The 24156-nt window shown below is 38.8% G+C and overlaps 1 protein-coding gene across 1 annotated transcript; it reads right to left on the bottom strand.

The window, feature by feature from the left end:
* Window positions 1-816: 816 nt before the first annotated feature.
* Rpf1 (ribosome production factor 1 homolog) lies at window positions 817-12576 on the bottom strand. The gene is made up of 9 exons (XM_006984726.4): window positions 12327-12576; window positions 10949-11005; window positions 9205-9285; window positions 5986-6081; window positions 5305-5458; window positions 2515-2597; window positions 1853-2034; window positions 1595-1721; window positions 817-1060 (listed from the first exon to the last, which is right to left on the bottom strand). Exons 1-9 carry the CDS (start codon window positions 12552-12554, stop codon window positions 1019-1021), a joined length of 1050 nt encoding a protein of 349 aa, XP_006984788.1. The 5' UTR covers window positions 12555-12576; the 3' UTR covers window positions 817-1018.
* Window positions 12577-24156: the final 11580 nt, after the last annotated feature.

Consider the following 24156-nt stretch of genomic DNA (forward strand, 5'->3'; position numbering starts at 1 on the left):
AAATATTCCAAATATGGGTGGAGAGGTGGCCCAGTGGGTAAGAGTACTTGCTATGTGATTATGATCTGAATTCAGATCCCTGCCACCTATTCAAAAAGCTGAGCATGGCTGTGAATGCTTAGAACCCTAGCATGTGGGAGGAGAGGGTTTGTTGGCCACCAGCATGGGTTAAAATGGTGAGCTCTAGGTTTAAAGAAAGACTGTTTAATAAACGAGGCAGAAAGGGAAGACAGGCACTTGACATTGTACTCTGGGCTCACACAGACAACAAAAGATTCCAAATAAAACAAAATGCTTTGTAGTGTATTTAGCAGTTATACCAGGAAGGTAGTTGCTTCACTTTGGAAATAAGAGTCCTCTTAGAAGAATCAAGAACTTGAGCTGGATGATGGTGTAACATGCCTTTAATCTCAGCACTTGGGAGACAGAGGCAGGCAGATCTCTGAGTTCGAGGCTTCCTGGTCTACAGAAGGAGTTCCAGGACAGCCAGAGCTACACAGAGAAACACTATGTGTGTGTGGTATGGGCGAGCGGAGGGAAATGGGACAGGACTTGAGAACTCAAGACAATACCTGAATGAAGTAGGACAGGAGAAGGTAATTAGGTAAAAATGAGCAAGAAAACAGGAATTGAAAGGTTAACTCCAGTGACCTGTAACTTTGTGCCAAGTCCTGGTAATCAATCTGGCCTCTTGAGACTGGTGTATTAAATCAGGGCTACACTTTTCCTAGCCTACAAGTTCTGTGGGAGTACAAATTAGAAAGTTTGAATCTTCATTCCAACAAAATTCACAATTAATGCAAAATGACAGCAAGGTTTAGGACTTTTAGACCTCACCAAAATTATATTTATTTATATTTACAATAACACAGTAGAAATTCATGGCACTTGGTCATTTGTTCAAATATAAGATTTACAAAAATCAACTCCATTTTGAAAAGGGTGCTTTGTTAAATAATTTACCATGTTTTTCAAGACAAGCCTGTCCAGCAAAATTCAATACTACTCCCTCAGTACTTTATAAATGGAATTTTCTTCTACTTGTATCCATTTCCCGTGGCTGAAAATTAAAGGGGAGAAAGACAATGAAAAACTTAGGTGGGATAGTAAAGGCTGGCTTTCATAGATCTTTATGAGTAATAGTGCCAACACTCTGGGTATGTCTGAGCCCCGACAGTCAGTCTTCAGGGCTAATTTAACTGTTGGGAATTTCTGTTCTCAGCCTGTGTGTAGTGCAGAAATAGAGAAATAGTACTGCTGCTAACTAGGCAGAAAAGGACGCTTTACAGATATTCTCATTTGTCTTAAGATGCTTTCCAAATGTCCAACAGCGCTGGTTCTCAAACAGTGCAGCAGAGTCACCAGGCTTCAGACACTGCTGGGCAGCTGGCCTGAGACTTGCCCAACCTACGTCAGTGTTGGGTCTCATTTAAAGACCACTGTGCTTTGGGCCACTTCAAGGAAATCCAGGTTAATAGCAGCCCAAGAGACCACATCAGATTGCTTCTTTCTAGTTCATGGGAGAAGATTCTCTCACACACCTTAACATGTAAATAATATAGTTAAAATGGGCTTTGAAGCAATCACCACATACCTTATGGACCCATTCATATTCTCCATATTTAGAATCAAAGGTTCCCTTCTGAAGAGATCGTAATTTTAAGGTAAAACGTGGTCCAAGTTCCTGAATTCCCACTTTCTTTTCACTCTTGAATATATATCTTCAGAGACAAAAGTTAAACAACAATTAGTTTCATTCAAACTAATTTTCTATGGCAAAGCTTAAAGGACTTATTATATCAGAACACAGATTTATAGTGACAAAAAAGTCCAAGTTAACGTCTGCCCTTACCTGTGAAACCTGAAGAAGATGTAATCCCGCTGATTGTGGAATGTGGCAACCTGCCTTCCAATAAATTGAGGATTATGAGGAAAGAGAGCCGCAAACATGCGTCCAATGGAATGACCAAGCCGTGTTGTGAAGTTATTCAGAATTATCTCAGGAACATGTTCTGTGGGATCTTTGCCTCGTCTCTGGAAAAATTAAAAAATGTAATACCCAGTAAAGAGAATTAGAAAATTCATACATTATAATATTTTGCTTTTACACAGGGTCTCACTCTAGCTTGGACTGGTCTGGCACGTCTTAGCTCAGCTTTACCCTAAAACTGCTCCTTCTGCCTCAGGCACCATGTTCTGGGATTACTGCAGGAGCCACCAATCCTGACTTTAAAAAAATTTTTAAATGACAAATATGTAAGAGATGGCCTATCAAACCCACAAAGATATATTTAATATGTTAATATGTATTGAACACATCCCAAAGTAAACTACTATAAAAACATTCATGGCAACATGGACTACTGCTATTATCAAAATTGTTTATGGTCTTGCAACATATCTCAGTAGACAACTTGCTGTCATAAGAAGATCAAATAATTAAAATCAATTAGATCCTTAAGCATCTACTGATAACCTGAGATCAGTATTGATCAAAGAGTACACAAGACTCACCTTAATTTCTTTACGAAGACGAACACTACTCATTTTAAAGTGAGCAGTTGGGCCATTTGGCAAATGACTCAAAATAAGGCCATCTGTTCACAAAGGTTAAGAAGCATACCAAATTATAGTTTAAGCCCTAAATTGCATAAGTAAGTTGTCTTCTGTATGCTTGAGGGCACCTAGAAATTAGTGGATGGATGTATTTGTTCTTCTGGGTTAGCTGAACTTTTCCTACCAAACCAAAGTCAAACCACATCAAATCTTACAAAAAAATATGTATTAATCTACAGTAGTCTTACTTTTTTGTTTTTACACTTAAATAGCATCATTCACAATAGGGTATCCTGGGCTTTCAAAGTGAACATACACAACAACAAATGTTTATCCAATGGCCACTACTCAAGAAGGAAAAACGATGGGATTCAATGCTACTAGTATGCAAGTTCACCTCCACTTGTGTGTCCTGTTTGTAAGATTAGGACATAAGAGGATCACAGGATCGCAAATTCCTGTTACAGTGAAGTCAAAGCTGCTATTTAAGAAGAGAGAAGCTCTTCGGATTAATGAGAACTTAAATCAACCTTTATAATCCATTATAATCTAGCATGAGCGGAATGATGCTAGACACTATAAACTACAGATTAAATATAAGAGACCTGCCTACCAGCAAGTAGAGCAGCCAAAAGCACCGGAGTCTCAGCTACAAGAGACAGACCAGCACTCAAGGGTTTGTGGCACCAGAGTAAGTTAGGGCTGGTGCCCAGTGACAGCCCATGCAGGCAAAACAGAGCAGTGGCTGACCACGGGCTTCCAGTTAGCAGCAGCTTTTAGTTTAAGCAGGTGGACAAAATACAAACTGGGATCGATGGCCCAGGCCCGCAATCCCAGCTGCCCAGAGACTTAAGCAAGAGGATGAAATTTCAAGACCTGTGTTTGGGCAACTGTGACCAAATTCCAAAATTAAAAAGTACTTAAAGGGATGAAAATAGTTTACAGAAGCCTGGATTTTGAACCCTTTGGCAGCTGTTTTTACTGAGTAGTGGTTCTCAACCTTCCAAACGCTGCAATCCTTTAAAACAGTTGATGCTGTGATGACCTCCAACCATAAAATTATTTTGTTGCTACTTCATAACTGTAATTTGGCTACTGTTATGAATCATAATGTAAATACGAGTTTCCTGATGGTCTTAGGTGACCCCTGTGGAAGGGTTGTTCAACCCCCTCAAAGTGGTCGTGACCCACAAGTTGAAAACTGATGGACTAAAAGCAGCCAGGAGAAGCTATATTACACCCAATTTTTAAAAAAAAGCATCAACTGGGCTGGAGAGATGACTCAGTGGTTAAGAGCACTGGCTATTCTTCCAGAGGTCCTGAGTTCAGTTCCCAGCAACCACATGGTGGCTCAAAACCATCTGTGATGAGATTTGGTGCCCTCTTCTGGCATGCAGATATACATGTATATATAATAAATAAGTCTTTAAAAACGTGGTGTTTTGAATGAGGATGACCCCCATAGGCTCATATATTTGAATGTTTGGTTCACAGTTGGTGGACTGTTTAAGAAGGGGTTAGAGGTGTGGCCTTAAAGGTGTGTCACTGGGGAGGGCTTTAAGATTTTAAAAAGCCTCACCAGGCCCAGTCTCTCTGCCTCTCTCCTCCTCCCTCTCCAACTTGCAGATAAGATGTAAGCGAATGCTCCAGTGCCATGGGCCTGCCCGCCTGCTGCCATATTCCCTGCCATGATGGTCATGGACCCACTCTCTGCAACTGTAAGCTGTCCTCTAATTAAATGCTTTCTTTTATAAATTGCTTTGGTCATGGCAGCTTGTCACAGTAGCAGAAAATTAAGACCATCCCTAATCCCTAAATGGTTTCATTTCCCATCTGTGCATACAATCTGAGATTTATAAAACAATACTGACTTCAACTTGCCATTCATCTACCTAATGCTCTCATTTAACATTTTCACTTCTATAACCACTCCCATCCTACTTTTCTTAGTTGATACTTTCCACCTGTATCATTAAAAGGTTACAGTTGGTGCTCTCTACTTCAAGTTCAGTTTCTAACATAGATAAGTCTGGATTTGGCCCTTGGTTCTCTAAGTACTAAGCCATATAGCATTTAGCTGGGTCATTTTATCACCCCCATACTTTCTAATGACAAGAGAAGAACTACATATCACAGTTTCAATAGCAGTAGCTAATTTTCTAGCGTCTGTCACAATTGACTTGTGTTCAGAATAAAGACACTAGTTTGACACAGTAATGTAGGTACAAACTACAGCTCTTATATCTAATTTCCCAATGTCTCCTGACGCCACCGAGCACACAGCACGGCTTCCCTCCTCAGAACAATGTGCTTCCTGACACCCTAAGATGAAGTTATACCAAACGACACGGTGTCTCCTGGGCCGGAGCGTTCATGCTGCCTCCTTCCCCACTGACGACTCCTGTCTCATTCATCAGGCCCGGCTCAGGCGTCCCCACGAAGCCCTCCTCCCCGCATGTCGCTGCACAGTGTTGTTAGTAGGCAGGAGTACTGGCCTGAAGTACTACGGCAGGTTGACTGTTGTTATATCCTTTACTAAGGTTACAGCAGTGTTTTAGCTGCGACACTTGCCTGATAAATGTTTTCATGAGTAAAAAAGTCTTACAGCATCTTGGATAGAGATGCAATGCTATGGAAAAACGTTCATTCTAAAAGTGATAGAAATCCTTTCCTAGTCTTTCAAATATGTTTAAAAACAGGCGAGGAAAGGAACAGGAAAATTTCCTTAAAAACAAACCCAAAGGATACTCGGTGTTTTCCTATCTTCATTAATAACTATCAGGTCTGTGAAATCTCTTGCAATGCACTGTGGAATAATTTTTTTCAGAGCCAGTCCTCTTCTGTAATAAACATGTGAATCTGGTATAACTGTTGAGAGCTGCTCACAGAGTCGTACTGTCCTCTGTAAGAAAATAAGAAAAATTACTGAGAGTAAGAAGGAATAAGGATATACTTGTAAGGATAGGAATAATGATGAATCAAGGTAATATTACCCGAGGTGAGCAAGACAGGGAAGAACGAAAGCAGAGCAATGTCTCATGTATCAAAGGCACAGGTTTTCACCAAGGAGTAGTGCTACTTCCTGGAGACAGAGACATGGTGGTGTCTGGAGACACTTGGTGGCTAGGACTGGCGCAGGGAGTGGGGCTGCTGGTGGCCCGTAATTGACAGAAGCTGGGGATGTTGCTAAACATCCCATAATGAGCAGGACAGCACTTCATAACAAGGAGTTACCCAGCCATGATGTTAACAGTTGTCAAGGTCATAAAATTATCCTCAAGAACTGTGCTCAGTAACCCTACATCATATCATCAGTTATTTTCCTTTAGCTTATTCACTGTCATTTTCAAAGGCAGTTAACTATTACACTTTTCTGAATGGACCATTTAAATATAACAATTCATGGACTACACGAATCAATGTGTTTACCCCATGAGGTCTATCCGATGTCGTGATGAGAATCTTTGGAGATGTCTGTCTGTTGAAGTAGGAAGCAAATTCATCTGTAGCTTCATCATAAGCGACCTGAGAACAGAGGAGAGATTATTTTATACCCAACAGTTCACTGAGCCTGGATTTTAAAGTGTTGCTTGACTGACTGTGAGCTGACAGGTGCAGGAGGGGACATTAATAGTGACAAGAAGAGGCTGAATCACCTGCACAATTACAGTATAAACTGGGTAGCTACCAAAAATACTGTCAGGGCCCAAACTAAGATGTGGGTATTCTTGCAAACTGGTTGCAGATATGGGCAAGAACCCCAGTCCTGACTAATGCTATTACACCCATCTTGTCGTGTTGGTGGAAGGAAACAGCAGGACCAGCTTCCAGGATGGGGGAGTAGCCTGGAGCAGAAAACAAGAATCAAAATTGGTAGGGGAAAGGTCAGACCAGTGTTGCAGACCCATGGAAGGATGACCACTAAACTTTGCTTGACAAGATGGTCTTTCAGGTTCCTGCTTCACAGAGAAAACTGCCAGACATTCTACAGGACACTGAAAAAAATGACGGAGAGACTCTAGGCCTGTGAGCTAAAGACAGATGCCCCAACTTTACAAAGGAACATTAGGTGACTGTCCAGGCTGTCAGCTCTCTCTCTCTATATCCTGCAAGACTCCCGAAAGTTGCTTACATCCTTCTCCCATTTCTCAGGTAATATTATATCCTTCTGAGGTCTTTGATGTGGTTAAAGACTAGATAGTTGCAATTTCTTCAGTTATGATAAAAGATAAGTTAGATATAAAACCTTAAACTCACAAATATAAGATAGGACATCTTTAATATTGTAACTGTAATTCTTGCTCGATAATTGTTTTGTTATATGTAATTTTACTATGTTAAAGTTAAAATCTTCCTTTTTAAAAAAAGAAGAAAAGGGGAAGTGCTGTGGATATCACTCTATATAAATAAAACACTGGCCAGTGACCAGGCAGGAAGTATAGGCGGGACAAGGAGAGAGGAGAATTGAGGGAACAGGAAGGAGGAGGGGAGACAATGCCAGCCACCGCCAGGACAAGCAACATGTAAAGATGCTGGCAAGCCACGAGGCAAGGTATAGATTTATAAAAATGGGTTAATTTAAGATATAAGAACAGTTAGCAAGAAGCCTGCCACGGCCATTCAGTTTGTAAGCAATATAAGCGTCTGAGTGATTATTTTATACGTGGATTGTGGGAATGTGGGGCTTGGTGGGATCTGGAGAGAAGCCCTCTAGCAACAGACGTACACTCTGAACAGTTGTCACTGAAAATGAAAGCAAAGCGTATCTTCAGTAAACAACCCGGGGGTAATTAGCAGCTAGGAAATCTGCCATGAAGACAAAAGAAATGACACTAGATGGGAAGGCAGACCTAGGAAACAGGTGCTAATCGATAAAGGTGCAGTACTTAAAGACTGAACTACATGGACACACTCTGCTTTCTTTGAAAAGCTCCAGATGCATTCAAGCAGTCACTGACTCCAGGTTGTTCACAGACAGCATGTGGTGGATGACCATCAGCACCAGGTGTATGACACGCCAGGATGGAGGGAACCAACTCTAACAGCACCGTCTCTCTGCAGTTTAGCAGAATCATGCAGCTTCACAGCAGACTGGGATGGTTAAAGATGCACGCTGCCTTCTGCTTGTTTCCTTCCAGTGCTGAGAATTAAGCTCTCAGCCCAGGCACGCTGTAATTCTAAGGGCAACTACTAAAAGAATACCAGCCTAAAAATCAAGAAGAATTAAAGCAGCACAGTGAAAAACTACCACAAACGACAACAGCCAAGGAAGAGCTGAGGACAAGGTGGGGGTGGGGTAGTGGATGGATGGACGCAAAAGTCTAGCTATGCTTATAACTTATATTAAGGCTAACTTTCAGGCTGACCAAAAAGCAAGATCCAACCATATGCTCTTGATAAGTGATACATATTAAATTCAAGTCCATGAATAACTTCAAAGCAAAACATGGAAAAGCATACTGTGGAGAGAGTCCCTAGGGCAGAGTTTAAGTGGCTCCATGTACATAAGACAAAACAGACACTAAGAAGTGTCTCTGCTCAATGCAAAGGCAATATTTTCTATGGGGTCAAGGATGAGTACATCAAGAAAATGTAATTATAATAAACACAAGTAATTTCATAGAGCAATATGATTGTGAATGCATGAGGTTAACAAAAGAACTAAAATTGGAAGCGGAAAGTCAAAGTAACAGAAGAAGCAGACAGCTGAGAGGTATAGTACACAAGTCAAGCCCTCAGTGACAAGTCAATTAACACTCAGAAAGAATATGTGAGATGCAGCAGCCGACCAAGCAACACAACAATCCCTCCCAAAATAATAGGAAACACATGTTCTTCAAGGGCAACACAACATCCTCAGAACAGACCACATGCCAGGACTTAAAAACCTCTCTTTTAACTGAAAGAAAGTGTGTTAAGCAAGCGAAAGAATTAATAGATGTCACCCACAAGAAGGAAATCTACAATATTTTCAAATATTTGTAAATTAATATACACAATAATCAGTGAGCTGGGTCAATTAGAAAGAGAATTAGAAAATCTCTTGGGCTGGAGTACTTGACACACATCAAAGAGGCTGCATCGGCAGTGTTCTTTCAAATCAGGACAAGGCAAGGACACCATCACGGCCTTTTCTATTTACTCAACGTTGTATCAGAAGTTCCAGTCAGCACAGAAGTAGGAAAAAAATAAAGCAAGAAATACACCTATCACTGGAGAAACAATTATCTAAAATTTAAAATGAAGCCAGTATTTAGATAATTATTAGAGTCAGTTTAGGTAAGCTATGGTCAGAGGACCACTACCCAAAAACTCAACTGGCTCTTTACAAACCAGCAAACAAAGCAAGTTTCAGAGATGCATGTGCCCTAAGGACAAGCCGCAGACCAGGAGTAGCTCTAACAAGACTTACACGTGAAACCAGTGTGGGAAAGATCACAACATTTACTGAAATATATTTTCAGTATTTAAGAAAGATCTAAGTGAAGCAACATATGTAGGTCCCCATGCTGGCATGATGTGGCGCCGTTCCAAATGTTCTGGGAGGGCCAAATACCAGAGAGAGGGATAAGGGCCAAGGAGGTAGGGAAGAAGCGGGTACCCTGCTTTACAGCCACCAAGGGTGAGCATTCAGATTTCTGACATTACCTCTTCATCATTGGGGTCTACTGCGGTTTCATCAGGGACTCGTTGATTGTCAATGGTCTTGGGAACAGGCTTTGGTGGAGCCTAAGATGGAAAGCACCACATTTTAGAAGCGTTTTATTAACTACTTTACATCACAGTTGAGAAACCAGTCTTCAAATAACTTTCAAACAACCTGTTCTTTATTTCAAACCACAACTACTGTCACATAAATTCTTGAAACAAAAATGGAGTAATGTTAGCGTTTAACAATCCGAAGAGACATATACATGGTAAATATGCATCCAAGGACTTAAAAAATAGGCAGAAGTAGCAGAAATCACAAAAATTATCCATCTCTAAGAAAAATATCTAACAGTAAAAAGGAAATTAACAAAATGGAAAAAAAAAACCCACAAAGGTACAAATCCAGGTGACTGTTTCTATATACTCCCCGAAATCTACTAAAAAATGTGGTATGTCTATCCAATGACCTAGTAATTCTGTTTGGGGGAATTTATGATAAGAAATAAAAGGTCTGTAGGGGGTGGTCATTCGTAATGGAAATAAACATCAATATAACAAATGTCCAATACTGCAGGGTAATTGCTAACCCAGTGCATCTCACATGAGCAGATACTGCAGAATTATCAGCTTAGCTCAAGAAATGGCATCAACAAACTGCCAAGGAGAACAGAATTACAAGAATATACTAAAACTACTTCAAAATACATGGATATTATGTAGAGATATGAAGGAAACATGAATTGATAAATGATTCATGATGTTGGGTGGGTATATTTGTTTAAGGTGTGAAATTTGTGGGAGTGATTATCTCTTTCCACCTCATGGGTTCTGGGGATTAAATTCAGTTTACCATGCTTGGCAGCAAGCACCTTTACCTTACTAAACTATCTTGCTGGCCCATATTAATCTTTGAATATAATTCTAGGAAGTCATCTTTCAGTACAAAAACTGATTTTTGTTGTGTTTTTAGGCAGGGTGTTTCAAGTTGAAAGCCTATTAAGCTACATCCCCAATCCAGGGCCAGTGATAATGTTAAAAGTTGATTAGCACACCAATTTGCTGCAATTAGCTGATTACGGGAATTTTGGAAATACTAATATTAACATGATTTATTAGAACTTTGAAGGTCAAAATAGCCTAATATTGATGATTTTATATGATTTAAACTAATATCATTTGGACAATGCATGAAAAAGTAGAATGCTTAGTTTGTGTACAGTCTGAATGTTTTTGCCTTCCTCAGGAATCCTTATTCTTACTTGGTACTTATATGAGATAAAAGTGGGGAGAACCACATGCTTTAAAAATTTTAGAAGTATAAATTATAAATCAGGCACATGTGTAAAAAACTTTAAAAATGAAGAGTTTAGTTGTGCAACAATGCACGAGTATTTAGTATTCTTTTAGCTTGAAGTCACAAGAGCTAAACCCTCAGGCCCAGAGAGCGGAGTCCCCCGGTCCCGGAGCCACAGAGACCTTCTCTGCTTCCTGAACAGCATCCCTGTGCTCACTGTCTGTGCACAACACACTAAGGAAGGTACAGTCACAAGTTGAAACCATGTCACAGTTTTAGAACAGGCAATGAGCTTTCACCACTATTTGCTAAGCTGAGTAAAGAGTAGAAAGGTATTTGTTAAGTTATTTTCAAACCTCTGAAATGTTTTAGAAGAAAGCAAGCAACATAGTATCAGGAAATTCTACTTAATATAAGACAAATTACATGGCTAAAAACCTTATTTACCTTATCACCAAGAGCCTCTCTCTCTTTTTTAAGTTTTTTCTTAGCTGCCAACTTTTCCTAATGGGATAAAAACAAACAATATTGAAATTACTTTACAAACTTATACTGAAACCACAAATTAGTTCTAGAACAGTCTAAGAATTATTATCATCTTTTAAAGTAAGCACACAAAACTTTTTAGAGGTCTGCTTAAGTAGCCCAGGCTTGCTTCTAATAACCCTCTTGCCTCTGCTTCCTTTGTGTTTGGATATCAGGTGTATACTACCATCTCCCACCAGACACAGACTTTCCTTTAATAGTTAAATTACTGAACCACAAATGGGCAGCCTAATCAATAGGATTTATTTAACAAAGAGTTTGCTTTGTCAAATTGACTTAAGTCTGAACATTTACACTTCCAGTAGCTTTAATTTTTTTTACTATAAAGCTTCTAATTAAATCAAACATATAACAAGTATTTTTTCCCCATGGTGCTTACACCCTAAAGATCATGGTTATGACAATTACTTCTGGAAAGCACTAAAAATAAAGAGAAATGAGAGATGTGTTTTTAGGATGTTTCCACTGATTATTCTTCTATTTTATAAGCAAAATAAGCGTTTAAGATCAATAGGAACTTTTTGCTATACACCAGAATCTCCTGACTTCTACATAAAATGTTTGACACACTATAGGAAAGTATACATATAATTTTGTAGTGCCTCCACATCCACACAGTCCAAAGAAGTCTTCTAGAACATTCCTCCCTCATACTTGCAAATCAAAATAGGTGACACAACCATTGTACTAACTCCAGTAGCACTTACAAAAAGATTCAAACAAATGAGACAAGCAAATGAAAATTAAAAGATCATGTTTTATGTATGCAGTTATAAGGAATTTTGTTTTCCAAACTGCAATTCAGACACAAATAAGCTTTATGATCTTGGCAAGCCCTGCAAGTCTCTGTTTTGGCTTATGTTTACTCTCAGAACAGGGCGAGTACAGGCGGTAGCGAGCAAACGCAGTTGTTACAGACACTTCACAGTACTAACTTCAGGAAGAGCTCCCGAAGCAATCAGGGCAGCAGAGTTTGAGATTTGGAATTTACACCGAGAAATTAACCAGCGCTGTGGCTGGCCGGGCCAAGCCGAGGTGCGGAGCCCTCCGCCTTCTGAGGCCGGGGGGTCATCTTCTCTGGGACCCTCGGCTTCCCGGAGTGCGTCCCAAGGAGCAGAGGAGACCAGATCGCCCAGCCAGGATCATCCCGGGAAAGGCTGACGCTAGAGAGCGGGACCCGCAACCCCCGCGCCCGCCCGTGCGACCCGTGCGACCCCCTACCCCACGCCCCGCGCGTGCCCGTGCGACCCCTCCACCCCACCCCGCCCCGCGCGCCGACCTTCCGCTGCTGCTGCTTCCACCGCGTGAACATCAAGTGTCGCCGCTGTTTGTTCTTAATCTCCGAGATACTGAAGCCCGGGGGGAAGGCACCCGCTTTCGGGGGCTGCACCCCGCTCTCCGCCGCCCCATCGCCCGCGACCGCAGCCTCTTGAGGCTCTTCGGCGGCGGCTTTCCTCTTCAAACCTCGCTTCCCGCCACCGCCACTCTTCTCCCCGGCTTTCGCCATGTTGTTTGCAGCTGTACGGAACCGGAAGTGCTTCCGGTTTTGACCCGGGTCATACGCTTTTACTTCCGGGGAAGCGGAGTTCTTGATCAAGTCTGTTGCTTTATGGTTTAGATATTTAAGAAACGGCTACAAGCCGGGCGGTGATGGCGCACGCCTTTAATCCCAGCACTCGGGAGGCAGAGCCAGGCGGATCTCTGTGAGTTCGAGGCCAGCCTGGGCTACCAAGTGAGCTCCAGGACAGGCGCAAAGCTACACAGAGAAACCCTGTCTCGAAAAACCAAAAAAAAAAAAAAAAAAAAAAAAAAAAAAAAAAAAAAAAGAAACGGCTACAAGTCAGGGTTTGTTCCCAACTGTACGAACAGAAAGAAGAGTTCTAGATTCCTTCACTGAGTCTCTGCTCAGTGTCAATCTGCAATATTTAGTTAACAGTTTGGTTAACTAAACTGAAACAAAATGGCTCACAAATAAAAAAAAAAAAAAACAACCTTTAGTTAGAATGTGACATTAAAGAAAAAAACCAGCAAGATAAAAGGATGAAAAGAGGGGAAAGGATCATTGCAACTACAAACGGTTCTCAGAATGTGCTTCTTCCTTTGATCTGAGATTTTAGGAAGTAAAGATGCTTATGCAGTAATCCGACCGCAGAGCCTTTAATCTGAGACAAGCTGATAACGCAGGAGGGTTAACGCAGGTGACGGAGACAGCCGGCTCGGAGGAAACGCAGTAGCAGCAAATGTGAAGACTATTCAAATGCCACAGCACCACGAGTCAGACTAAGAATTAGGAGGGAGAGGAGAGGAGAGGAGAGGAAGCTTGAAGTTGAGCATATCCTGTGAGGGCTTTGTAAAGATTCTGGGTTTTATGTAAGATGGCAGATCTCTTGGTGTATTTTGAGAAAAAAAAAATATGATATGACATTTTGTTTTATTTTTGAGGTGCTATGGCCCCAACTCAGAGCTGTCTTGATGTTAAGCAAGTGTTCTACACAAAGCTGGATTTACAGCGTCCTTGATTTACATATAAAAAAATCACTCAAAATAATTATTTAAGAACAAACTGAGGGAAGATGGATGGGGTGAGAAAGGACAGTGAATTGAATGGAGGTAGTGCTCGCACACAAAAACACAGCTCTCACCTCAGAGAGAAAAAGAGGTAGTTTATTCTGGAGCCAAATATGAGTGACCATGCCCTGGAAACATAGGTTTAGGTCTCCCTAAATATGAGTTTACATTGTGAAAGCAGGTTCCTGGGGCTTTTTTTATACTAACAACAAAAAGTCATCAGTCAAGACCCTTTCCAAATACAATGCTGGAGACACTAAGAAGACAGTTACAGAAGAGTGAGAAATCATAACTAATCTCCAGTTATCATGGAGTTGAAACCAAGCCTATTAGTGATGTAGCTATTTGTAAGGTTGTAGCAGAACACAATTCATTTTTGTGGTAATGCTGGTGTAAACCCACCATGATGATAGTCACATAAAATTACATCATTACAGTTATGACAAACTACTATTACTGGCAGATGTAATGCTGCTGGTTTATGTATTTGCTGTCCTACACTATTAATCTTTAGAGTATACTCCTATTTTCAATTATTTTTCTGTAAAACAGTGTGCCATGTTACATCTGTAACAGTTTTTATATATATCATGTTTTATCATATTTCTTGATTAAATCAAAGGGCTATGCCAAATGATAGCCATCTGCTGTGGATGTTTGTATAAGTACACACAATGTTATTTGCACACTGATAAAATTGTCTAGTAAAAACATTTCTCAGAATATATCTCCATCACTAAGTAATCTATGATTCTTAGAAATCCATTGTTAAGAATTCCATAAATTTTAACCCATCCATTGTGATCAAATAAGCCATGCAAAAGACATAAATATTTTAAATGTAAAGTAATAAAACATAATTTAGTTTATTCTATTCTCAGACATTTGTCTCAGACTACTCCTAAAAGTTATTGAAAACTTCCAAAGAGCTTTTGTCTATGTAGTTATATCTGTCAAAATAAAAATTAGGACTTATAAAGCTTGCATATATATAAGTATAGTAGCAATTAAACCATTATTTAACAACTTATATACCTTATGAAAATGGCTATATTTTGGAGAAGAAAAAACATTTGCAAACAGTCATATTATTTTATGGACTTTTAGCTGAATTAATAACTACTTTTTTTGCATAGAATTTCTATTTATAGGAAATTTTTGTTGAAATACATGAAGAAAATCTGACCTTAATTATGCATCTAGCTGAGGGAAGAACATTAAAGAGATTTTTCAGAAAATTATTGATATTTGGCATGGCATCAAACTTTGACAAGTAGTAATCTTAAAGGTTAGTTGCCAGGAGGCCTGGGCATGGTGGAGCACAACTTTAATCCTAGCACTTGGGAGGCAGAGGCAGAGGCAGGAGGATCTCTGTGAGTTTGAGTCCAGCCTGGTCGACATAGTGTGTTCCAGGCCAGCCAGTAATACATAGTTAGGCCCTGTCTCAAAAAAAAAGTAAATATCTGTAAATTATATCAATGAGCTTTTAATATTCTGTTACATACTTTAAAATGTAGTACTCTGTCTTGAATTTCAAATGGATATTTTACCCATGTGTGTCTTTGAAACAGTATGCATTTATTGGTATTTGGAAGATATTGATTCACCATATCTTTCAAAAGTTGATACATTACATAATGCCATTTTTGTCATATATATACATGTGTATACACATACAAATGACATGCAAATCAGTGGGTCAAAGCTACTGAAGCCGAAATTACTGTGAATTTAATCTCTTTGTCCTATTCCTGATGTGATCGCGAATTCTTTAAAACAAATTTTACTTTTTTATAAGAGTTTCAGACAACCTGGTTTGATCAGAATATTCATTCCCCTCAACTTTTCCCAGACCCACCTCCCTTTTCTATGCACTCATTTTACCAGAATTTTAAAGATATGTTTTCAAAAGTTGCTACTTCATTTGCACCAGTCCATCTCCCTCCTTCAACTCTTCCCCTGCCCTCCTAATTTCTTCTCAAATTTATGACCTCTTATACTTTATTATTACGCGCGCACACACACACACACACACACACACACACACACACACACACGCACTCACACACGCATGCACGCACGCACACACGCTCGAGCATGAGAGGAGATTGAGTGCCCACCCGCATCTAGCCTGCCGCCTGCCATATGCCACGCAGCTTTACCTGTCCCAAGAATATATGTAAGCTTGGAAGAGAGAGGAAAAGGAGGATAGACAGTTATATATTTTTTAAAAATAAAGTCTTTAAAGAGACAGTAAAAGTAATATAATAAGCCACATAAAGACGGAAATCACACAGAGAGTCTGGAATAGTCCCTTAATTTTCTTTTTTCTTCTATCCCATATCAGGTGGATCTTCTGACATGAGACAGAGATTTTGGATTTTTCTTTAACAAGCATGCTTGGGTTTAGACAAAAAGAGAGCCACACTCCAGCTCCAAAGCAAGCTTTAATTTTTAATTAAACTGGGACTACAAAAAGACCATTTGCCTTCTATATCTGTAAAGGACAGTAGAGACAAACGCTTGGGAAGATGTATGAAATTTTATCCTGTTGGGAGGTATGCTATACTATTAGGTCACTTTATTCTCTTTTGGGGGGACATTTTCTCTTGATGATTCATTCTTCTTTTTTTTTGATGTCTTATTTGTCCATTGGTCTTCAGATTCCTTAGTTGGATGCTTTTATTCTCCTGGAAAGACAAAAACAAAACTGTAGTTGGTTGTTTTTTACTCTTACCCTTTTGCTCTTTGGGGGCCTGATATCCGGCTCCCAAATATGGCTCCCAAATAAATGACAGAGGCTTATTCTTTCTTACAAATGCCCTGCCTTAGCTTGGCTTGATTCTAGCCAGCTTTTCTTAACTTAAATTATCCCATATACCTTTTGCCTCTGGGCTTTTATGGTTCTCTCTTCTATATACCTTTCTTTACCTTTTACTGTGTAGCTGGCTCTGTAGCTGGGTGGCCAGCCCCTGGAATCCTCTTCCTCTAACTCCTAGATCTCCTCCTACTACATTTCTCCTTCTCTTTATTCTCTCTGCCTGCCAGCCCCGCCTATCCTTCCTCCTGCCTCGCTATTGGCCATTCAGCTCTTTATTAGACCGATCAGGTGTTTTTGACAGGCAAAGTAACACAGCTTCACAGAGTTAAACAAATGCAACATATCTTTGCACCATTAAACAAATTTTCCACAGCATAAACATATGTAGCACATCTTAAAATAATATTCTAAAACACAAAACCCAGCCCCAACCCTAATTTTGGGGAGTTGTCTTTTTTTGTCAGGTTATAACTGATCAAATGAAAGGCATCTGTTAGTCTTTTAAGTTAGTTTAGATAGAATGGCCATACTGTTTAGTGAACAATCACGTCTCTTAATCAAGAGGTCTCTCTTGGTCGAATCTAACCTTTTCCATCTTAATGGCATTCATAGATTTTTTTTCTCCTGTGAAAACAAAAGCAAAACCTATTTCCCAATGTAATACAAGTCCTGGTTTCCATTCTGAGGTCAAAGCATCTTTAAAGTATACAGGCTGATTTAATTCAGCAGTTATTTCTATCTAATGTCTCCCTACAGCTGTTGTTCCTTTCTCATTAGCATTTAAAAATTTTAAAGTTAATAAAGCATTGTGTAATCTATCCCTGGGAATCTTTATTACCACTTTTTGTTTATTAAGCATATCTTTTTAAGTGCAATTAGATCTTTCTATAACTGCTTGTCCTGTAGGATTGTGTCGTATACCTGCAATATGCTTTATATTGTAATATGTAAAAAAAAAAACAAAAAAAAAACCCTGTTTCATTTTACTAGAGACATATGCTGGAGCATTGTCAGGTTTTAAATTAATTTGTACAGGTATCCCCATAATATCCATGACTTCTAATAAATGTGTAATTACAGTATCAGCCTTTTTTAAAACTTAATGCAGTTGCCCATGAAAATCCTGAATATGTATCTATGGTATGGTGCATAGACTTTAATTTTCTAAACTCTGCAAAATGAAACACATCTCTTTGCCAAATTTAATTTCTTTGAGTACCATTTGGTTTACTTCATGCAGATAATGGAGCTTGGTTATACAAAGAACAAGTAGGACATTTCCTTATAATTTCCTTGGCTTGTTGCCAAGTGATAGAAAAACCTTTCCTGTTAACATGGTATTTCTTATGAAATTTTGAGGCTTCTAGCACATTTCCTACCAATAGTTCATCTATTTTATCATTACCTTATGTTAGAGGGCCTGGTAAACCCATATGGAATCTAATTATGTGTTATATACAAGGCATGATTTCTATATCTGATTACTTCTTTAATTGAATTACAAAGTTAATTCTGAATTATCTGAAATAAGTTCAGCAGTTTCAATATGTAAAACAACTCTTTATGTATATTGAAAGTCAGTAATTATATTAAGAAGTTATGGAAAATCTAATAATACCATGAGAATAGCAGATTTTTTTTTTACTTTTGAACATAATCATAAGGGCTTTGAGCCACTTATTTTTCCTGATGTATAACCTGTCTTTTTAAATTTATTTGTATCAGTATAGAATATGGGTGCTCCAAAAGTTGGTGTTTCTCATGCAATATGTGGTAGAATCCAATTAGCTCTTCTTCTTCTTCTTCTTCTTCTTCTTCTTCTTCTTCTTCTTCTTCTTCTTCTTCTTCTTCTTCTTCTTCTTCTTTTGCTTTTAAAATAGTTGTTGCTAATCTCACCCAGGAAATTACTGTGACTTCTTTGTCAATGTTCACTTACTGTTGTAATGAGGCAATTTCAGCATTGTAAAAGGTACCAGAATTTCTGCTGGGTCTATTCCTGTTAATTGATGAAGAACCAATTTTTCTTTTATAATAAATTTTGAAGACTTTTTTTACATAGGTCTTTAATTTTTTATTGTTTGTGTGATAAAAAATCCATTCTAAGACATTATATTCTCTTTGTATAAGAATTCCTGTAAGGGAATGCATAGAAGGTAGTGTGACCAGGATATAATCAAGCTCTGGATCCAAGTGATTCACATGTACATTGTATAATTTCTCTGCTACCAAAACCAATTCTCTGTCATCCTCAACTGATAATTTACTTTATAAGGTTTGAAATAAATTACTTATCTCTTGTGTTGTTAATCCAACTGTGGGCTGTAGCCATCTACTATCTCCCAGCAACTTTTGAAAATCCTTAAGAGTTTATAATTGATCTCTTCTGATTTGTTCTTTCTGTGATTGAATTTTTCTAAACCTATCTTATATCTATAGGTAATTAGTAGAATCTCCTCTTTGTATTTTTCAGGGGCAATTTGTAATGCCCAATAAGGCAAAATTTTCTTTACTTCTTCAAACATTTTTTTTTGTGATATATATTTTTTATTTTACAATACCATTCAGTTCTACATATCAGCCATGGGTTCCCCTATTCTCCCCCCTCCCACGCCCTCCCCTTACCCCCAGCCCACCCTCCATTCCCACCTCCTCCAGGACAAGTCCTCCCCCGAGGCCTGTGATCAACTTGGTAGACTCAGTCCAGGGAGGTCCAGTCCCTTCCTCCCAGACTAAGCCAAGTGTCCCTGCATAAGTTCCAGGTTTCAAACAGCCAACTCATGCAATGAGCACAGGACTTGGTCCCACTGCCTAGTTGCCTCCCAAACTGATCAAGCCAATCAACTGTCTCACCTATTCAGAGGGCCTGATCCAGCTGGGAGCCCCTCAGCCTTTGGGTCATAGTTCATGTGTTTCCATTCATTTGGCTATTTTTTTTAAATAATTGAGTAAAACTGAAATTTATTATATGCCACAGTCGTCCTAGGGACCTCGATGATATATATATAGCCTCTATGGTTCTATGGGTTGTGGTCTGATTGTTCTTTATTTTATATCTAGAATCCACCAATGAGTGAGTACATACCATAACTGTCTTTCCGGGTTTGGGTTACCTCACTCAGGATGATTTTTTCTAGTTCCATCCATTTACCTGCAAATTTCATGCTTTCATTGTTTTTCTCTGCTGAGTAGTACTCCATTGTGTATATGTACCACATTTTTTTCATCCATTCTTCCGTTGATGGGCATCTAGGTTGTTTCCAGGTTCTGGCTATTACAAATAGTGCTGCTATGAACATAGCAGAGCATGTATCTTTATGGTATGAATCAGCATTCCTTGGGTATATGCCCAAGAGTGGGATGGCTGCGTCTTGAGGTAGTTCGATTCCTAATTTTCTGAGAAACCGCCATACTGATTTCCACAGTGGTTGTACAAGTTTACATTCCCACCAACAGTGGAGGAGTGTTCCCTTTGCTCCACATCCTCTCCAACATTGGTTGTCATTGGTGTTTTTGATCGTAGCCATTCTGACAGGTGTAAGGTGGTATCTCAGGGTCGTTTTGATTTGCATTTCTCTGATGATTAAGGATGTTGAGCATTTCTTTAAATGTCTTTCAGCCATTTGTAGTTCTTGTTTTGTGAATTCTCTGTTTAGCTCTTTAGCCCATTTTTTAATTGGACTGTTCAGTGCTTTGATGTCTAGTTTCTTGAGTTCTTTATATATTGTGGAGATCAATCCTCTGTCAGATGTGGGGTTGGTGAAGATCTTTTCCCAATCTGTTGGCTGTCTTTTTGTCTTATTGACTGTGTCTTTTGCCCTGCAAAAGCTTCTCAGTTTCGAGAGGTCCCATTTATTAATGGTTGTGCTCAGGGTCTGTGCTGTCGGTGTTTTATTTAGGAAATGGTCTCCGGTGCCAATGCGTTCAAGAGTGCTTCCTATTTTCTTTTCTATTAAGTTTAGTGTAACTGGATTTATGTTTAGGTCTTTGATCCACTTGGACTTGAGTTTTGTGCATGGTGACAGATATGGATCTATTTGTAATCTTTTACATATTGACATCCAGTTATGCCAGCACCATTTGTTGAAGATACTTTCTTTGTTCCATTGTATAGTTTTGGCTCCTTTGTCAAAAACCAGGTGTTCATATGTGCATGGATTAATGTCAGGGTCTTCAATTTGATTCCATTGGTCCGTATGTCGGTTTTTATACCAGTACCAAGCTGTTTTTATTACTATAGCTCTATAGTAGAGTTTGAGGTCCGGGATGGTGATGCCTCCAAGGGTTGCTTTATCGTATAGGATTCTTTTAGCTATCCTGGGTCTTTTGTTTTTCCATATAAAGTTGAGTATTTTTCTTTCTAAGTCTGTGAAGAATTGTGTTGGGATTTTGATTGGGATTGCATTGAATCTGTAGATTGCTTTTGGTAAGATTGCCATTTTTACTATGTTAATCCTACCTATCCATGAGCATGGGAGATCCTTCCATTTTCTGATATCTTCTTCAATTTCTTTCTTTAGAGATTTAAAGTTCTTATCAAAAAGGTCTTTCACTTGTTTAGTTAGTGTTATCCCAAGGTATTTTATATTATTTGTGGCTATTGTAAAGGGTGATGTTTCTCTAACTTCTTTCTCAGCCCTTTTATCATTTGTGTATAGGAGGGCTACTGATTTTTTTGAGTTGATCTTGTATCCTGCCACTTTACTGAAGGAGTTTATCAGCTGTAGAAGTTCCCTGGTAGAGTTTTTGGGGTCACTTATGTATACTATCATATCATCTGCAAATAGTGAAAGTTTGACTTCTTCCTTGCCAATTTGTATCCCTTTGATCTCCTTTTGTTGTCTTATTGCTCTAGCTAGAACTTCTAGTACTATATTGAATAAATATGGGGAGAGTGGACAGCCTTGTCTTGTTCCTGAATTTAGTGGTATCGCTTTGAGTTTCTCTCCATTTAATTTGATGTTTGCTGTTGGCTTGCTATAAATTGCTTTTATTATGTTTAGAAATGTTCCTTGTATTCCTAATCTTTCTAAGACCTTTATCATGAAGGGGTGTTGGATTTTGTCAAAGGCTTTTTCAGCATCTAAGGAGATGATCATGTGGTTTTTTTCTTTCAGTTTGTTTATATGGTGTATTACATTGATTTCCGTATGTTGAATCATCCTTGCATCCCTGGGATGAATCCTACTTGGTCGTGATGGATGATTGTTTTGATGTATTCTTGGATTCGGTTTGCCAATATTTTGTTGAGTATTTTTGCATCAATGTTCATGAGGGAGATTGGTCTGTAGTTCTCTTTCTTTGTTGCATCTTTGTGTGGGTTGGGTATCAGGGTAATTGTAGCCTCATAAAAAGAGTTTGGTAGTGTTCCTTCTGTTTCTATTGTGTGGAACACTTTGAAGAGGATTGGTATTAGTTCTTTGAACGTCTGGTAGAATTCTGCACTGAAACCATCTGGTCCTGGGCTTTTTTTGGTTCGGAGACTTTTGATGACTGTTTCTATTTCTTTAGGGGTTATTGGTCTATTTAAATGGTTTATCTGGTCTTGATTTAATTTTGGTATGTGGTATTTATCCAGAAAATTGTCCATTTCTTCCTGGTTTTCCATTTTTGTGGAGTACAGGTTTTTGAAGTATGATCTGATGATTATCTGGATTTCCTCATTGTCTGTTGTTATGTCTCCCTTTTCATTTGTGATTTTCTGAATTTGGGTGCTCTCTCTTTGCCTTTTGGTTAATTTGGCTAGTGGTTTGTCTATCTTGTTGATTTTTTCAAAGAACCAACTCTTTGTTTCATTGATTTTTTTGTATTGTTCTCTTGTTTTCTATTTCGTTGATTTCAGCCCTCAATTTGATTATTTCCTGGTGTCTATTTCTCCTGGGTGAGTTTGTTTCTTTTTGTTCTAGAGCTTTCAGTTGTGCTGTTAATTCATTGGTATGGGATTGCTCCATCTTCTTTATGTGTGCATTTAGAGCTATGGATTTTCCTCTTAGCACTGCTTTCATAGTGTCCCATAAGTTTGGGTATGTTGTACTTTCATTTTCATTGAATTCTAGGAACTCTTTAATTTCTGTCTTTATTTCTTCCTTGACCCATTGATGTTTCAGGTGGGCATTATTCAGTTTCCATGAGTTTGTGGGTTTTCTATAATTTTTGTTGTTATTGAGTTCTAACTTTAAGGCATGGTGGTCTGATAAGATACAGGAGGTTATTCCAATTTTTTTGTATCTGTTGAGATTTGTTTTGTGTCCAAGCATGTGGTCAATTTTTGAGAAGGTTCCATGGGGTGCTGAGAAGAAGGTATATTCTTTTGTGTTAGGATGGAATATTCTGTAGATATCTATTAGGTCCATTTGAGTCATAACATCTGTTAGGCCCTTTATTTCTTTGTTAAGTTTCAGTCTGGTAGATCTATCTTTTGGTGAGAGTGGTGTGTTAAAATCTCCCACTACTAATGTGTGGGGTTTGATGTGCGTTTTAAACTTTAGAAGTGTTTCTTTTATGAATGTGGGTGCTTTTGTATTTGGAGCATAAATGTTTAGAATCGAGACTTCATCTTGGTGGATTTTTCCCGTGATGAATATGTAATGTCCATCCTGGTCTCTTTTGATTGATTTTAGTTTGAAGTCTATTTTATTAGATATTAGGATAGCTACACCAGCTTGTTTCTTAGGTCCATTTGCTTGGAAAACCTTTTCCCAGCCCTTTACTCGGAGGTAGTGTCTGTCTTTGGAGTTAAGGTGTGTTTCTTGTATGCAGCATATGGATGGGTCCTGTTTTCTTATCCATTCTGTTAGCCTGTGTCTTTTTATAGGTGAGTTGAGACCATTGATATTGATGGATATTAATGACCAGTGATTGTTAATTCCTGTTATTTTTTTGGTTGTGTTGTGTTGTCCTTCTGTGGTGTATGTTGGTGTAGGATTATCTATTGCTTGATTTTTCATGGATGTGTTTAACTCCTTTGGGTTGAATTTTCCCTTCTAGTGCTTTCTGTAGGGCTGGGTTTGTGGACAGGTATTGATTAAATCTCGTTTTATCCTGGAATATTTTGTTTACTCTGCCTATGGTGATTGAGAGTTTTGCTGGGTATAATAGTCTGGGTTGGCATCCGTGGTCTCTTAGTGTCTGCATGAGGTTTGTCCATGATCTTCTAGCTTTCATAGTCTCTATTGAGTAGTCTGGTGTTATTCTGATGGGTTTGCCTTTATATGTTACTTGGTCCTTTTCCTTTGCAGCTCTTAATATTTTTTCTTTATTCTGTGTGTTTAGTGTTTTGATTATTATGTGGCGAGGGGACTTTTTTTTTGGATCCAGCCTATTCGGTGTTCTGTAAGCTTCTTGTATCTTCATAGGTATTTCTTTCTTTAGGTTAGGAAAGTTTTCTTCTATGATTTTGTTGAATATATTTTCTGTGCCTTTGAGTTGGTATTCTTCTCCTTCTTCTATCCCTATTATTCTTAGGTTTGGTCTTTTCATGGTGTCCCAAATTTCCTGGACGTTTTGTGTTAGGACTTTTTTGTCTTTATTGTTTTCTTTGATTGACGAATCTATTTTCTCTATCGTGTCTTCAGTGTCAGAGATTCTCTGTTCCATCTCTTGCAATCGGTTGGTTATGCTTGTTTCTGTAGTTCCTGTTCGTTTAGTCAGGATTTCTATTTCCAGCATTCCCTCAGCATGTGTTTTCTTTATTGTCTCAAATTCATTTTTCAGATCTTGGAAT

The sequence above is a fragment of the Peromyscus maniculatus genome, chromosome 6 (assembly GCF_049852395.1).
Source record: "Peromyscus maniculatus bairdii isolate BWxNUB_F1_BW_parent chromosome 6, HU_Pman_BW_mat_3.1, whole genome shotgun sequence".
NCBI lineage: Eukaryota > Metazoa > Chordata > Mammalia > Rodentia > Cricetidae > Peromyscus > Peromyscus maniculatus.

What these genes read in the sequence shown, in the direction of transcription:
- Rpf1 (XM_006984726.4), bottom strand. Translation starts at nt 12,554, where the DNA reads ATGGCGAAAGCCGGGGAGAAGAGTGGCGGTGGCGGGAAGCGAGGTTTG. An exon ending in GAGAGGCTCTTGGTGATAAG is followed by an intron (nt 9,286 to 10,948) that starts GTAAATAAGGTT and finishes TTTCCATCTTAG; the next exon opens with GCTCCACCAAAGCCTGTTCC. An exon ending in GTCTTCGTAAAGAAATTAAG is followed by an intron (nt 2,035 to 2,514) that starts GTGAGTCTTGTG and finishes TAATTTTTCCAG; the next exon opens with AGACGAGGCAAAGATCCCAC.